This window comes from Anabrus simplex, chromosome 5 (genome assembly GCF_040414725.1).
Source record: "Anabrus simplex isolate iqAnaSimp1 chromosome 5, ASM4041472v1, whole genome shotgun sequence".
NCBI classification, from domain to species: Eukaryota; Metazoa; Arthropoda; class Insecta; order Orthoptera; family Tettigoniidae; genus Anabrus; species Anabrus simplex.
This window is the reverse complement of record NC_090269.1, coordinates 190,647,965-190,663,985: the sequence shown is the minus strand read 5'-3', so window position 1 is coordinate 190,663,985 and position 16,021 is coordinate 190,647,965. Positions and strand designations below refer to the sequence as shown.

Here is a 16,021-nt window from a genome sequence, read left to right as displayed (position 1 = left end):
CAAGGAGCAGCAAAGTGGAGCATAATTCTCTTTTTGCAGCAGCGCTCGAGTGATTAACTGCGACCCTCCCTCCGCGCAACACAATTAGCATACCATAAGTCCTTCCGCTGCCTGCTGCCATTTCTTGATGGATACAGTACTTTTGCATCCATCTCTTGGCACAGGCCAGAGTAAAGTGTAGCTTCCACCGAAGTCGCAGTCAACATCCATGGCTGTGACAATATGGAAGCTGCTGGGGTATGGGTGGTGCTGAGTAATGACATTCAGAGCACGACTAGTGTCTGAGTGTTATGAAAGGTGTTGCTCATAGGGTCAGTCGTGCTGCAATAGCACTTTCTGACCCAGTGAGGAAAGCAATGGCAAACTGCCTCACTCCTCATCTTGCCTAGTACGCCTCATTTTGGTGCTGTCATTGGTTTTTGGGGTTTCCTTATAACCGCATGACCTTTAGTGGTGGTATTTGAGGATCCAACCAGCCTCTGGGATGATGACCTAACAGACACAGACAAGTCCTTCCGAGTTCTATCTGCAATCCTTTCACTTCATTATAGAATTTATTCTTTGTAAAACAATCTCGTTCATGAACTAAAGTGACCTGGATGCTTCCGAAGTCTGCCGGCAGAGAACAAAACACACATACGACAATGCATAAGGAATAATTTATGGTTTTTTAACACAGGTGTATGAAGTAAACAAGTAGGCGTAAAAACGTCCACATTCTGAGATATCGACACTCATTTAGGCTATTGCTAGCATCGAGTTCAACATTCGGGAGGAAACTTTATCTGATAACAGGTCAACAAACAAACAGTTACGTTTCATATTGGAATATGGTTCACTATCCTTTTGAAAATGCACATAAATGTCATACTAATTTTTTAGGATTTCGCGTGAACCCTACCGCTTCCTTTTGTCTTAAGTGAACTCACCAAAGAGTCCATATTTTCTGGCAATTAATGTGTCACTCTTTGACGAAAGAAACTGAATTTTCACTCCCAAAACTATTCAAAAGATGTTTTATTAAGTTTTTAGCTTTGCGCAACGAAGTCCAGTGAATGGGCTTTTACCTTAAATGGCTCATTTAAGCTTGGGCATTGTTTGAACTTGCTCCGGGTCTTCATATTGTTGGCTTTTCCTTGCATTTATGAATATGTACATGATTATTTCCAGACATATTTCTACATTACTCTCTTCTTAAAGAAACAATATTGTCGGTAAATCGGAGAGAATATCGGCGACAGAAATTACTCCAGGACACGATGCTTGATTCGGGAACTATCCCTGAAAGTCGGGGATTTCGTCACAAAGTTTCACACACTTCTCTAAATTATGAGTATCTGACCGTGTAGTGCCCTTCAGTTCATAGCATCCCGGGTTCGATTCCAGGCCGGGCTCGAGATTTTAACAGCGTTAGGTTAATTCCTGTACTTCGAGGGCAGGATTTTTGATCGTCTTAATACATATCCTTATTTACATACAAAATATCACACTACCAATCGCAAGAGAAATGTCCGCACCAAACTCGATAGCTGTAGTCACTTAAGTGCGACCAGTATCCAGGATTCGGGAGATAGTGGGTTCGAACCCCACTGTCGGCAGCCCTGAAAATGGTTTTCCGTAGTTTCCCATTTTCATACCAGGCAAATGCTGGGGATGTACCTTAATTAAGGCCACGGCTGCTTCCTTCCCAGTCCTAGCCCTTTCTTGTCCCGTCGTCACCATAAGACCTATCTGTGTCGGTGCGACGGAAATCCAATAGCAAAAAAAAAAAAAGTCCGAAAATTAAGAATGGCAGGAGGGCTGATATGCGGTTGAAGTGGCACATGCAGTCACCTCCACTGGGGGTGTGCCTGAAAAGAGCTGCACCACCTCAGGATGAGAAATATACAATACAGTATAGATGCATTCCTTCACATCCAGCCTAATCCATATTATTGCCGACCTCCGACATCTGTAATTCGGAAAAGGGCTAGGGATGGTGATGACGATGATGATGATGACGACGACGACAACGACGAACAGGGTGACCACTTACAAGCCAATCTGTTAGTGTGACCGAACTCGATAGCTACAGTCGCTTAGGTGTGGCCAGTATTCAGTATTCGGGAGATAGTGGGTTCGAACCCCACTGTCGGCAGTCCTGAAGACGACTTTCCGTGGTTTCCCATTTTCACACGGGGAAATGCTTGACTGTACCTTATTTAAGGCCACGGCTGCGTCCTTCCAACTCCTAGCCTTTTCCTGTCCCATCGTCGCAATAAGACCTATCTGCATCGGTGCGACGTAAAGCAAGTTGTCCAGCGCCTCACTTGAAATAACAACAATTTTATTGCGTGATAAATGAAAAAGTGGGTAGACAATCTTTTATTTATATGTAAGTACTATATTTGGCATCCCTTTCATTGGTAGTCTATAAATTTTAAGAGAACCGGGAGTGCCGGAATGTTATTCTGAAAAGAGGTTCTTTAACGATTCTGGCATATTTAAGAAACTCTAGAGGATTGTGCTGAGATTCGAACGCACACGACCATAGAAGGTTTTCACCTCGATCATTTACAGTCCACAGGCGATCACAAGTAATTACAATACATGTTTATAATACAAATAAATACAATGCAGAGTGTTTATAAGTTCCCGCACACATCGATCTGGAATGAAAATTCAGGTAATGTCTGTATTCTTTAAATTACCTTCTCGTGTTCAAGTCAGGACTTGGCCGAGAGTTTAAAGTTACGTTTACCAATGAGGGTTCTTTTCATATTATCTACCGAGCTCGATAGCTGCAGTCGCTTATGTGCGGCCAGTATCCAGTAATCGGGAGATAGTGGGTTCGAATCCCACTGTCGGCAGCCCTGAAGATGGTTTTCCGTGGTTTCCCATTTTCACACCAGGCAAATGCTGGGGCTGTACCTTAAAAAGGCCACGACCGCTTCCTTCCCACTCCTAGGCCTTTCCTATCCCATCGTCGCCATAAGACTTATTTGTGTCGGTGCGACGCAAAACAAATAGCAAAAAAAAAATCATATTATCTCACGCAAAACACAATACCTTTCCTATATATATTCTATCAGAATTACATGTTCCATAAATATAAGTGAGATTTATAGTTTTATATATACCAGAAATCAAGGCTGCTTAGTCGAGGTTGTAGAGGCAGTAAACCGAAATAACAGGGACGGGAGACAGACGAGGGCCTGTACCGCTGATTTTTCGTGATACGTCGTGCGACGGAAATCTGACTTTGTGAGCTAACTTACCTGACTGGTCACATTAGTGATACGGATGGCTAGATTATGTAGCGTGAGCATGGGCGAACCGTACCATCCGTATCCTTCCGCGTGCACTTATGTAAGTCGTATGAGTCTGTGCTGTTAAATTTTGTGAAGTTGAGAAGCATTATGTCACAGTTCAATCCTATTCGAATTCATATTTCCAATGCTACTAAAGAAATAATTTAGTAAATTTTCGAAATTCGTACATGAAACTTCTGCTGTAATCTGAAATAATTGTCGAGCTTCAACTTATGGACCCTTTTGGAATTCGTGCTGTTTTGTTAAGCAAATGTAAGGCGTTCAATGCTCTTAGTCATCTTAACCACCTTCGCATATATTATAATTACGGAGCTACTAATCGCCAAACCAAATAACATACCTCAAAATCGTCACTTTTCTCAATCCACCTCTCGTTACGCGTATTTACATAAATGAGGCCCATCAAGTGTCATATTTTCTCTCCTGCCCCATCTTTCTAGTCAAACCGTACTTCAACCATTTGGGTCGGATCTTTAATCCGGAGCTATACGCCCAGTGTGAAAGCACGATTTCGTCACATTAAGGTTCGAATGTTTGTAGCCTGATCTATAGACGATGTCACGTCAAAATTTAGAAGCGAGATTTTCACCTCCGGAGAGGTTCACTGAACTTTTTCTTCGTCCTGGCCTTGAAAAAAAAAAATGAAATGGCGTATGGCTTTTAGTGCCGGGAGTGTCCGAGGACAAGTTCGGCCACCAAGTGTGCAGGTCTTTTGATTTGACTCCCGCAGGCGACCTGCGCATCGTGATGAGGATGAAATGACGATGAAAACGACACATACACCCAGCCCCCGTGCCAGCGTAATTAACCAATGATGGTTAAAATTCTCGACCCTGCCAGGAATCGAACCCGGGACCCCTGTGGCCAAAGGCCAGCACGCTAACAATTTAGCCATGGAGGTCCTGCCCTTAATCCCAGTTTATTGAGGTCGGTGTGTGATGTGGATTTGGCCCATTTTTACTGACACAACCCGTGTGTAAAGATTTATTCGCTATTGCGTGTTTCTGTGGTGGTTGAAAATATAGCGTGTTGTGTATATATGAAGAGAAGTGTATTGAAACCAACACAAATACCGAGTCCCCGAAGCGGAAGAATTAACCATACGCAGTTAAAATCCTCCGCCCGGCAGAGAATAGAACGGAAGACAGGTATTTAGCCAAGGAGGCGGGCTGAGGTTCACTCAACCTGCATGACAAATGAGTACCAGGTTAATTCCACGTGATAAGGGTGATGGGGTAGTAGTTAACAACTGTCTCACATCTCTACAAGGAACGTTAACAACATGCCTGATAGATGCTGAATGTAATACTGAATAAGGCTGAAAGTTCATCTATATTACTTACAGTTCTATACGAAACCGGAGAAAACATGACTGTATTTGACCAACAACTTATTTCCTCGATATTGTGACCACTTTGTTATGCGAATATAAGGTGTCAAATATCCTAACTTTAGATATCTTACTTGACGAATGTTGGGTATATAACTTTGTTTGCCATTATTAACTCCAAAATTAAAAGACATAACGTTGGTTAAGATGCCCAAAGATATGGTATTTGACCCCCAAATTGACATAAAAAATGTCAATAATAATTAATAAGAATAAGAATAAGAATAAAGGCAAGAGAGGTGGCCCAAAATTTGAAGTTGAAGCCACTCGCATAATATATGACGTTATCAGCGATCTACTGGAACCTTTCAGTTAAATATTCTCAAGGAACACAAGGAGTCGGACAAGCAATAAAACACTGAAGATAAAAGCAGGCCCGTTATAACAGAAGACTGACCAAGGCAAACAGCTTAGTCGCGCCTTTTTACCGCAACACAAAGATCAAGGCCAAAAGGTATCCAGTGCACTTTTTTGTTTTCCTGCAGGACACGAAGTCACGTTACCGAGTGTCGGCTTGTGGTAAGTAGTAGGTGGATAGATGCAACATAAAACGTGTAACAGACCTGTGCAAAACCTGAGATGTAGGTCTAAAAAAGGAAGTTGAAATAAATCTGTTCGTGTATACTCATGGTTAAGTAGTCATTTCAGCTATAAAGAAGGTAAGAGGTTTTTACTAGTCAAGGATGGAATCGAGTCCGAGGCTAGTAAACTCCACTAAGGTCTCGAATTCCTTACAACCTTCGTTTTACTCGAACATTCTACGTAAAATGAGATTTAATACTACCAGTGTGTAGTTAGTTATACGTAGTAACACTTATTATACTAATCAAAATTTAACAGAATTAACAGGGCTCAAATTTCATTTACTTGTCATTTTAAAGAAAGATCTTGAAAACATTATGTTAGGAATATACCTTTCACCGCTATGAAAAGTGATCTTAAACTCAAGATCATTCCAGTAAATTTGAGGCTTGAGGTGATCTTCTAAGCTGGCATGAGGATCGGAAAATATCAATCTTACATATCACCTACAACCATACCAGAACAAATTCATCTTATATACTACATCGGCTACAATCAGACCTGAATATATCCATCTTACAATATACAGTATAGCATACAATTATACCTGAATATATCCATCTTTCTGTACATCGCCTGAAACCATGCTGGGATATATTAATCTTGAATCTTCCTTCACCACATACAGGGTGAAAATTATATTTTCTTATTTTTTGTTAAAAATCAATTATCTTAAATGTCCGTAAATGTTAACTTACCTTCAAATGCGCCGTTAGGGATGTATTTAATCTGGTTAGCCGTCAGATTGAGGGTCAGAAGTTGAAGCATTCCTTCAAAAGCTCTTACAGTGATGTTGAAGATTTTGTTATGAGCGAGGTTCAAGTCGAAGACCACAGGCAATCGGCCGAAAGCACCGCGACCCAACTGTGTCAGCTGGTTATGCTGTAAAACAGAAGATATACATTATTTAAGACAAAAACCTAACAAATGCGCAAATATAAATGTCAGGATAAAATGTATCACATGAATCCATTGTTCAGTGTTTCGTCAGGATAAAATGTATCACATGAATCCATTGTCCTGTGTTTCGTCAGGATAAAATGCATCACATGAATCCATTGTCCAGTGTTTCGTCAGGATAAAATGCATCACATGAATCCATTGTCCAGTGTTTCGTCAGGATAAAATGCATCACATGAATCCATTGTCCAGTGTTTCGTCAGGATAAAATGCATCACATGAATCCATTGTCCAGTGTTTCGTCAGGATAAAATGCATCACATGAATCCATTGTCCAGTGTTTCGTCAGGATAAAATGTATCACATGACTCCATTGTTCAGTGTTCTGTATGTTCTGTATCCACTCATTCTCACCAATATGTGTGTTAAGAAATGCATCATTAGAGGACTAGGAAGCCGAAGTTGAATGGTTCTGTTCCACACCAGGAACTTGTATTCGTAATGATATTCTAGGTCATCGGCCCCTAATGGTACGAAATGCAATGCCAAAAAGTCCAAAGTCAGCCACTGACCAGAATTCAAAACGTGACGATGAAGAATGAATCGATGAATATGTTAAAATAATCAACGGACCCAACTCGCAATATTGAAAGTTAAAAATAATTCCAAAATTAATCCACTGACTAGAATATAAAAAGAGACGATTACAATGATTATGAACTTCAAACAATCAGTGGATTCAACCCGCAATATCCCCACCATCATAGACACAATAGTATATATTGACCAAGGGGCTGCTTCAAAAGCACAATCCAGAAACGATTATGTTTGTTGTCTAAAGGAGTCAACGGTCCCTCATAATGGTACATGTCGCTAGAAAAGTAAAAACCATGGTATTTCTCATGTATCACTACTAATCATGAGTAACCTACACTTACGGTGTTCCACACATTGTGGTACTACTTGCAGGTAATGCAATGCGCACAGGCAACGCAGACCTATGGTGTTTCTTACATTGCAGCACCACTCATAGGCAACGCAAACTCATACGTGTACTAATCACAGGGACTCGTACTATCCCGTGGTGTTCCGCATATAGCGGTACTGTAAACCAACAGTGAGCCACCCACTGTTGCTACTAATCACAAACCTGTTGTGTAGCTAACAAAGTAAAGGCGATTCGTGGGGTTCCTCGCGTGATGGTACTAATTACAAGTAGTCGCATGATTATAATTCAATCATCCCTTGGTCGTCCTTTTTAGTCACCTCTTACGATAGGCAGGGGACACCGTGGGTGTATTCTTCGTCTGCGTCCCCCACCCACAGGGGGTATGTATTTGTAATAGCCTTCATAATAATACATAAAACGAGCGAGATGGCTGCGTGCTACCAGTGGCATAGCTGTTAGCTTGCGGTTGGTAGGTTCTGGTTCTATTACCAGCAGCTCTGAAGATAGTTCTCCGAGGTTTTCACACCATGTAATTTGTAAGTATGTACACTAATTAAGGCCACGATTGCTTCCGTCCTTCAATTTTTATGCGGTCTCCAATCCCTATCAGAAGAGAGGGCATTTGACGCCTTATATTCGCATAACAAAATGGTCCGAATTTCAAAGGAATGACGTGGCAAGAGAGGAGCTCAAAACATTGCATGGTAAACTGGATGAAAAATCAGGTTGTAAATATCACCAGGAGGAAAAGTCCTCTCAGATTTAATTCCTGTGTTGACGGGGTGAAAGTACCTCATAGGAATCACTGTAAATACCTAGGAAAGACCTTCATCAGGGTAATCACATTAACAAGATTATAAACAAAGATTACATATCTCTTTATATTGTTGTGAGGGTATTCAGGGTTGAAGTAAGGATGTAAAAGAGAAGGCGTGTAAGTCCCCCTTTAAAATATGATTCTAGTGTATGGAACCCTCATAATAATAATTGCATTGGCTTTGCGTCCCACTAGCTACTTTTACAGTTTTTGGAGACGCAGAGGTGCAGGAATTTAGTCCCACATAAGTTATTTTACGTGCCAGTAAATCTACCGACACGAGCACCTTAAAATGCCACCGGACTGAGCCAGGATCGAACCTGCCAAGTTGGAGTCAGACCGTCATAGCCACTCAGCCCGGCAAGTTGGAATTCAATACGACAAATCGGGGAAAATATTATTTTATAGGAAGACGAATTAGCGAATGGAATAAATTATGAATTTTAGTAAATTTTCGATCGGTGACGATCAATCTTGATTGAGGTGGAAGGAGCCGGCTTGTGACTTATGAATAAGAACTGCCACGGCATTAGCCTGGGAGTGAAAGTGAATCACAGAATAATCGTTCTCAGGACAACCGACGGTGGAGTTCAAACTCACTCATCTCCCAAATGCCGAGCTTGGCTCCCTAACCGCAGCGCGTTAACACTCGCGGCCACTCTGTTCAGTAATTAAGAAATAAAATATGAACAAAAAATGTCAAATCCCTGCTAACTAGATACTTTATTTGGACAAAACTTGTGCAATGATCCCGACACAGCCTCGTTCGAATTATTTATTAACGACGATGTAGGAAAGCGCTGTACTGGGAAGGAAGCGATTTTGCCCTAAATTACAGTCCCAGCATTTTCCCGGTGTGAAAATGGCAAACCAAATAACAACAAATTCAGAGCTGTCGACAGTGGGGATCAAATCAACTATCTCCGATATGCAAGCTAACAGCTATAGGCTCAAGACGCGCAGCCAACTCGGTGGGTTCTTCTTCTTCTTGACCGTATATGTGCCCGCAGTGTGGCCACTCTGGAGTATCACTCATAGTCGGTTCTTCTGATCCGTAGAGAGCATTCTGTACTTTTCTGTATCGAACCCAATGGAATGCCTTTCATCCTCTAGGTGGTTTCATCTGTTCACCATCACGTTGTTCTTACTTGGTACATTAAATACAGTGAGTGGCCAAAAGTCACAGTAAGACACTGAATGTGATGTTAATAACGAGTTCCTCCTCCATGAGCCCTCAAAACGGCAGCAATACGGAGAGGCATCGACTCTACAAGGTGTTGGAATCGTACTGGTGGGATCTGGACCCGCATCTTGCACTGCTACCCACAACTGGTCTTGTGTAGTTGGTGCCGGGTTCATAGAGCGTATACCAGCATCGACAGCATCACATACATGCTGTATTGGATTAAGATGGGAGGTTCTGGAGGGTCAATCCATGTCGTAACATCACTGGAGTGGTCCCCCAACCACCTGTGTACTACCACAGAGCGGTGACATGGCGCATTGTCCTGTTGAAACATGCTATCTCCATCAGGGTACCCTATAGGGCCGGAAAGGGATGCAGATGGTATGAAAGAATGTCCATATAACGTGCACCTGTCAGTGCTTCCTCCAGCCGAACAATGGGGCCTAACTGCGACCATGAGAACGCCCCCCAGACCAGAACTGAACCACCTCCCGCCTGGACACAACCTTGTTGAAACGCAGGATCCATAGCTTTATGGGGCATACGCCACATTTCCACGCGCCCATCAACTCAATACAACTGGAACTGGGAATCATCGGACCATACCACACGCCGCCACTGTTTCATGGTCCATTGCCGATGTTCATGGGCCCATCCAAGTCATTGAGCTTTGTGTCGAGGTGTCGGCAATGGAACACGAGTTGGTTGTCGGCTGGTGGGACCTATGCGGTGCAATTGCCTCCTTACAGTCCTCATAGAAATGGGTTCCTGACTCCCAACGTTCAACTGGGTGGTGACCTGACTCACTGTAGCCCGTCGAGCGCTCAGTATGGTTCTGCAGAGGTGACGTTATGTCCGTTCGTTAAACACGTGTGGTCTTCCCGTGCGGCGGTTTACGCGGGTCTTAACATTCTCTCTGCGATATTGAACATCCACCCTCGACAATGTTGACCTCGGAAACCTGAATTCGAGTGTAATCTCCGCAATGCTATGACCCATGCGCCCTGCGCCGATGATCATCCCACGTTCGAAGTCGGTTAACTCGCAACGTGTTGCCATCTTCGTGTCTGTGACAGACTGCTCAGCTACGCCGCAGGTAGCCACAACGCTCAGGAGTCATACACGGCACACTTCACGTGACTTTTGGCCACTCAGTGTATCGTTATCATTATTATTTTGTCCCACAGGAGTTATTGTCCGTACCGGTAAATTAAATCTACAGGCACGAGGCTTTTCTATTTGAGCACCTTCAAATACCAATGGACTGAGCAGGAATTGAACTCTGGCACATTCAACACAAAACACAGCCCTTTACCTACTGACTGTGTCCTAGGTTACATACTGGCACCATCTGAGATTGTAACTAGCATGCGGACAAACCAAGGTAATCGTTGAATTTACGTGAAGCGCCTCGCGCCAGTCTTAAAATATTAATATGGCGCGAATTTGAAGTGGTTTCTGGGGTACGGTGGACCTCAATATGGTTAAGTGTGCTTAAATGACAAAGATCTGTGTCAGTAGGTTAAGAGACACGTCTAAGAACCTCCTCTAACTGTAATACCCGTATTCCAGCTCTTGGGTGGCTATTAAAATCGGTTAGGTATCGAAAGAACGTTAAACATTTTGACGTAGTAAATGTTTATCATTTCGTTCCAGTTATAGGTCTATCTGTAAAACTTCACGTGTCCCAAAAAAGTGTATGTTGTATACAAGGAACTTGGTATACAGTAACACAACATAAAGTTTATTGCTTCAATAGTTTTATACAGTATTTACAAGAAATATAACGAAACTTTTCTTGAAGCTTGATTAATGGCACGCAGTTAATGCTGATATTAAAAGGTAGACTGAAGGTCTGTGGCGTATATACATTTATACAAAGTGAGAGTCCTATATACACATTCAATCCTATCTTGATGGGATAGTCTGTTCCAATGAGAATGCCCTTGGATAGTCGAAAACTATCTGCTGAGTAATAACAAAGGTAACTCGTAGAGAGAGTTCGTATTAACAGGAAGCTAGTATTAGGCTTAGACTTGCAAGGAACTTGCATTAACATTCTTAAATAGCAGAATGCTAAGATTGACGTCGGAGCACTGGTGAGGACTTGAGGGAGTAGCTGAATGCTTGACTCGGGGCTCGACGTGGCTACGGGGATCAGGGAACGTGAGGCAATGTCCAGAGGTGAGACCTCACGGCCAGAAATCAGTCCACCTGTTCAAACACATTTTAAAGAGGATGCCTCCGTGTCTGACTTGCGGTGTGGTCTGGTCGTTGGACACTGGGGTAGTCTTGGAGAGGCGAGAAACGTTGCTCCTTATATAGCGCTGGCTGACGTCACAGACGAGCATGCCAGGCGCAGTGCAGTCACCTCGTAGTCTCTAGAAACATCGGTGATGCGGCGGGCTGCGGAGCTTGTAGGCGCGGAGCTTAAGGTGCGGAGTACACACACAACAGTGTACACCAGACATGCTTCAATAATTCAAAGTTATAAACGATAACGCATTTAAAATAAAGCAACTGTCTTAAAAAGATTATAATAACATACGAGTTTTAGTGAATTTTATCGGGTAAACACCTCGTGTGTTACATGCCAACATCGTACGAGATGGAGTGTCGAATAGACTCTTTCTTTACGCTCTTCAAAACTCTGACTTCCGCTGCCTCTTGGGGTTCGGAACCCGCTAGTCTACCACTCATCCACAGAGGAAGCTACTTAAAAAGATGAAGGTTTAAAGAAAAAGCTGTCAAGATCATATGACAACAGTGACCGACACGCGTATCCGACATTCTGAGGTCATATCGGAGCTCGAACCGTGCGGTAAAATGAGTTAAACTCGGGATCACGATATGATAGTACGTGTCGCTCGTTTCGTAATATCATCATCATTATCATCATCATCATCATCATCATCAGTGTCTAAAAGTCAGTACAATCAATGTCTCTGTCCTGAGCTCCTCGTTTTATTTCATAATAGGAACAGTAGTGAAGACTCTGTGCCAAGTCTTGAAGGAATTTTTTCCTCGGTCGTCCTAGGCATTTCTTCCCCGTGATTTTCCCTTCCGGCAGATTGGTGAGAAAGGTATTATGTCGCAAGATGTGGCCAGTGAAGTTAGCTCTTCTTCTCTGTATCGTTAGCAGCAATTCTGTCTTTCCATGAAAGCCTTAATTTCCATAGCCTTACTTAAGGTACAGCCCAAGCACTTGTCTGCTGTGAAAATGGGAAACCACGGAAAACAATCTTCATGGCTGCCGACAGAGGGATTCGTAACCCACTATTTCCCAAATGCACGGCCAACTCGTTCGGTGACGGAATTGATGCATTCACTCGACGTAAAGCGAAAAGAAAGATGGTTTCATTCGCGTCACCATGATTCGTGAATTGTCACTTGCCTTACCTTTTCAAAAATAAATCTAAAAATAAATGTTTCTGATTGTTAGGGCTGCAGTCTTTTATGTTGACTGGAGTAATTCTCAATATTTCATTATCTCAATTAACGAATATAATATCCTTCTGCATTTAGAATCTAAAAGTTCCGGCTTCATGATAACAGTGGCATCATTACAAATGTATATATCAATGACCTTGAGTAACCTTGTGATGTGGAGGGGGCACCTCCTCACCGTGACAGGTCTAGAGCTCCTTAATGCATAAATCTGGCCTTGTATGTATGTATGTATGTCTATGCTCCTCTATACAATAGACTCTTTTACGAGTTGAAATTACGTAATTTCATGCTCCATAATCACGTGAGATTTATGAAGACTACATAGACAATTATGGTCCTGGGATTCACTCAGCCTACTCATCAAACGCTACCGACCGCAGCCGGGATCGAATCCACTTTCCTGAAAAAAGAATGGCTAACTGAATGCAATACTGAGGTCAGCATATTGGTATAAAGAAATCGACCACAGGCATGGAGCAATGAAATATAAATCGAGCACGGTTTCTTTCTCGGGCGATAATGCACCTTTCACTTAGGCAAATACTTGGGGGTCGGCACAGCATGTGGATTATGTTCAGTTTTACGGTCGAATGTCTTCCTTGATGCTAACTTTATCTGGAAGTCTGTACTGCGGTGTAGTGTACCCGCTTCTTATCCGGAGGACCATTATTGGATATCTGGCCATTTCAAGGATATTAATTCTGAAAGGGGGTTCACTTAGCGTCGTGAGACCAACTGATGTTCTATTTGGCAAGAGAGGTAGCAGGCCCGACAGAGAGCCAATACATTATGGCTGGGAATATCGTCACGCTGACCACGTGGCACTACCATCTGGCTGGGCAGCAGTCATCTTGGCAAGCCAAGGCCGTACATCAGATGTATGTGTATTTTCCGTTTTTCCATGGTGGTTGGTAGTGTGTATATGAAGAGGTGTGTATTAAGACAAAGTCAAACATTAAGTCTCTGAGCCGAGCCGGTAATCGAAGCTAGGAACCTCTGAACCGTATCAAGGAGATAATACACACAATAATCTCGTTATATCATCGAAATAGCTCGTTTCCATCTGAAAAATCAATCACACGTGTTTTGTCAGTTGAACAAATACGAACTATATGATGAAGTGCTCATTCATACTTGTATGGGATCGAGTGAGGTCCTTACTTACGCTCAAGTCCACGTACTGGAGGGTGGTGAGATCATTTAGACTCTCCCAAGGGACCTCACTGATGTTGTTGTCCTTCAGGTTCAGCCTCTGCAGGGTCAGTAAGTTGGCGAAAGCCGCGCGCTCTAGGGAATTCTCGAGGAGATTATGACTCAAGTCCAGCGACAAAAGAGCATTCATGGAGGGCCAGGTGATTCTCGGAGGAATCTTCTGGACCCTGTTGTGGCCCAGATCGAGGTGCGATAGAGAGATAGGGAGGGTGAATATCTTGTTGATGGCGTTATGTCGCAGGGACAGGGTTCTCACGGAGGCCAGTCTGGAGAGCGAAGCTTTGTTGATGTCGGAGATTTTATTATGGCTCAAATCCAACTCGAGCACAGTGTGAAGTGCGCCAAATGTGGAGCCCTTGATGCTCTCCAACGAGTTGTGGCTCAGGTTGAGGAAGCGCAGGCTAAACAGTGTCTGGAACACCGAGTTCCATATCTCAGAGATGTTATTGTGGCTTAGATCCACAGTGTGCAGCTCGTACAGCTTGGGGAAGGAGTTCCGTGGGATGATAGACATCTGGTTGAAGCTGACGTTGAAGATCTTCAGTCCGGTCATGTTATGGAGAGGGATCTGGAACAGAACCAGCGCTAGATCAGAGCAAACCAACAATTATTTTTTGGAGAAATCAGAGTAAGATATCATATTATATATATATGCATATAGAGCAGTTTTCCCAACGTTCAACACTTTTCCGTAAATTCAAGGTACACTACTGTATTGTTGCAGATTGAAGGGGGAAATTATAGAGACTTAAAACAAGCGCGAAAGTAAAGGAGAACTGTTGTACTGAATGAGTTATTGCTGGGCGAATCGTTTGGACAGAAAGTACACGCGGATAGAAGGGAAGGTATCCCACTGCGCCGAACAAAGTAACTAACACGTCATCGTCAGTACTCCAAACCGGCCAATCGAAATATTCACGTATGTAAACAGTGCGCAGGAAGAGCAATGGTATCAGACCCAACAATCCGCTTTCGCAATGTGCGACACATATCGCACCCACAATCCCATCAGGTGGTGGAAAAATAAAGATTATAGAATCGAAGGATATTACATATTTAGGAAATACAGTATATACTATCGGATTGTATGTCGCTTCCTTGGACTACTTTTTATGTACCGTATATACAATACGACATAAAATTGGAACATAAACTCCTTTCTGTATCAAGAGTAATTGTGATTACCACCGAATTGTTAACCCCACGGCTTCTGAAATGAAGGCTGTTGAAGTGATATAAGATTCAATCTTATCTCAGAAGAGTTGAAATTCAGCTACAGCTTTTACATTATTACGTAACGTACAGCTCGGAATGTTTGGAACCAGAGTGATGCTATGCGCCTCAGATTAAGAGAAGAATGATGTAACCCAGGTCGGAAGTGAGCAATTATCGTTAAGGCTATGAGCGTGCAGGACTCGAAAATCTAGGTTGAACTAACTCTCTTTCGAGGTAAGTCAATAACCGAACTGAGACGCTAAGGCACGTGAGAAACGAAGTTGCAATAGAGCACCAGTTTAGCCTCTTGCTCTCTCTTATCCATTTTTTCATCGCAGCTATTGTATAACTGCGCAGATGAATGCATCCTAATAATAATGTTATTAGAGAGATGTTAACAGAGAGATTGACAGGAGACAACGTCTGACATACAGAGAGATTGACAGGAGACAACGTCTGACATACAGAGAGTTCGAGTCCTGAATTTGTATACATTCCCTGTAAACTGATTTGAAATATCAGTACAGTATGCACTTAGGTTCGGTCAGCACAATTTAGTAGAAAAGGGTGTTAAATGTCAGCCAACTACGAAGGTTTTTTTCATGGTTTCCCCACTTCAATTCCAGGCGAATGCCATGTTGGTACCACCATATACGCCCTAGGTCTTGGTCACTTATTTCTATCCTAGTCCTACTTAATTATTAGTATACATACAAGAACAGACACCAATGCCACGCAAGTTTTCAGAAAGACTTCACTTATACTTATAAATGTAAATTGAAGTATAGCAATATATATAAGGATAGGTTTAATAAACACATATATAAATAAAAGGGGCACTTCCAAGCACCCCAGAAACGTATAACTCGGTAACAGAGAAACTTTTGCCCACAAAATCCGTAGAAAAATCGAGAATTCTCATAACTGTCCAAGGAGTCCGAGTGGGGAGTTTCGAATTTGGAGCGCAGAGGGAAAACTTCTTTCCTTAAAGCGATAACCAATAGATTTC

General features: G+C 42.6%; 1 protein-coding gene across 1 annotated transcript in view; it reads right to left on the bottom strand.

Moving 5' to 3' along the window:
* Nucleotides 1-16,021, bottom strand: part of conv (convoluted) — a 167,285-nt gene that overhangs the window by 40,335 nt on the left and 110,929 nt on the right. Inside the window, exons 7-8 of the mRNA XM_067148423.2 lie at nt 13,751-14,365; nt 5,982-6,165 (exon numbers count right to left, since the gene is read on the bottom strand). Of these exons, the coding sequence (XP_067004524.2) occupies nt 5,982-6,165; nt 13,751-14,365 (799 nt within the window). The remainder of the gene's footprint in view (nt 1-5,981; nt 6,166-13,750; nt 14,366-16,021) is intronic.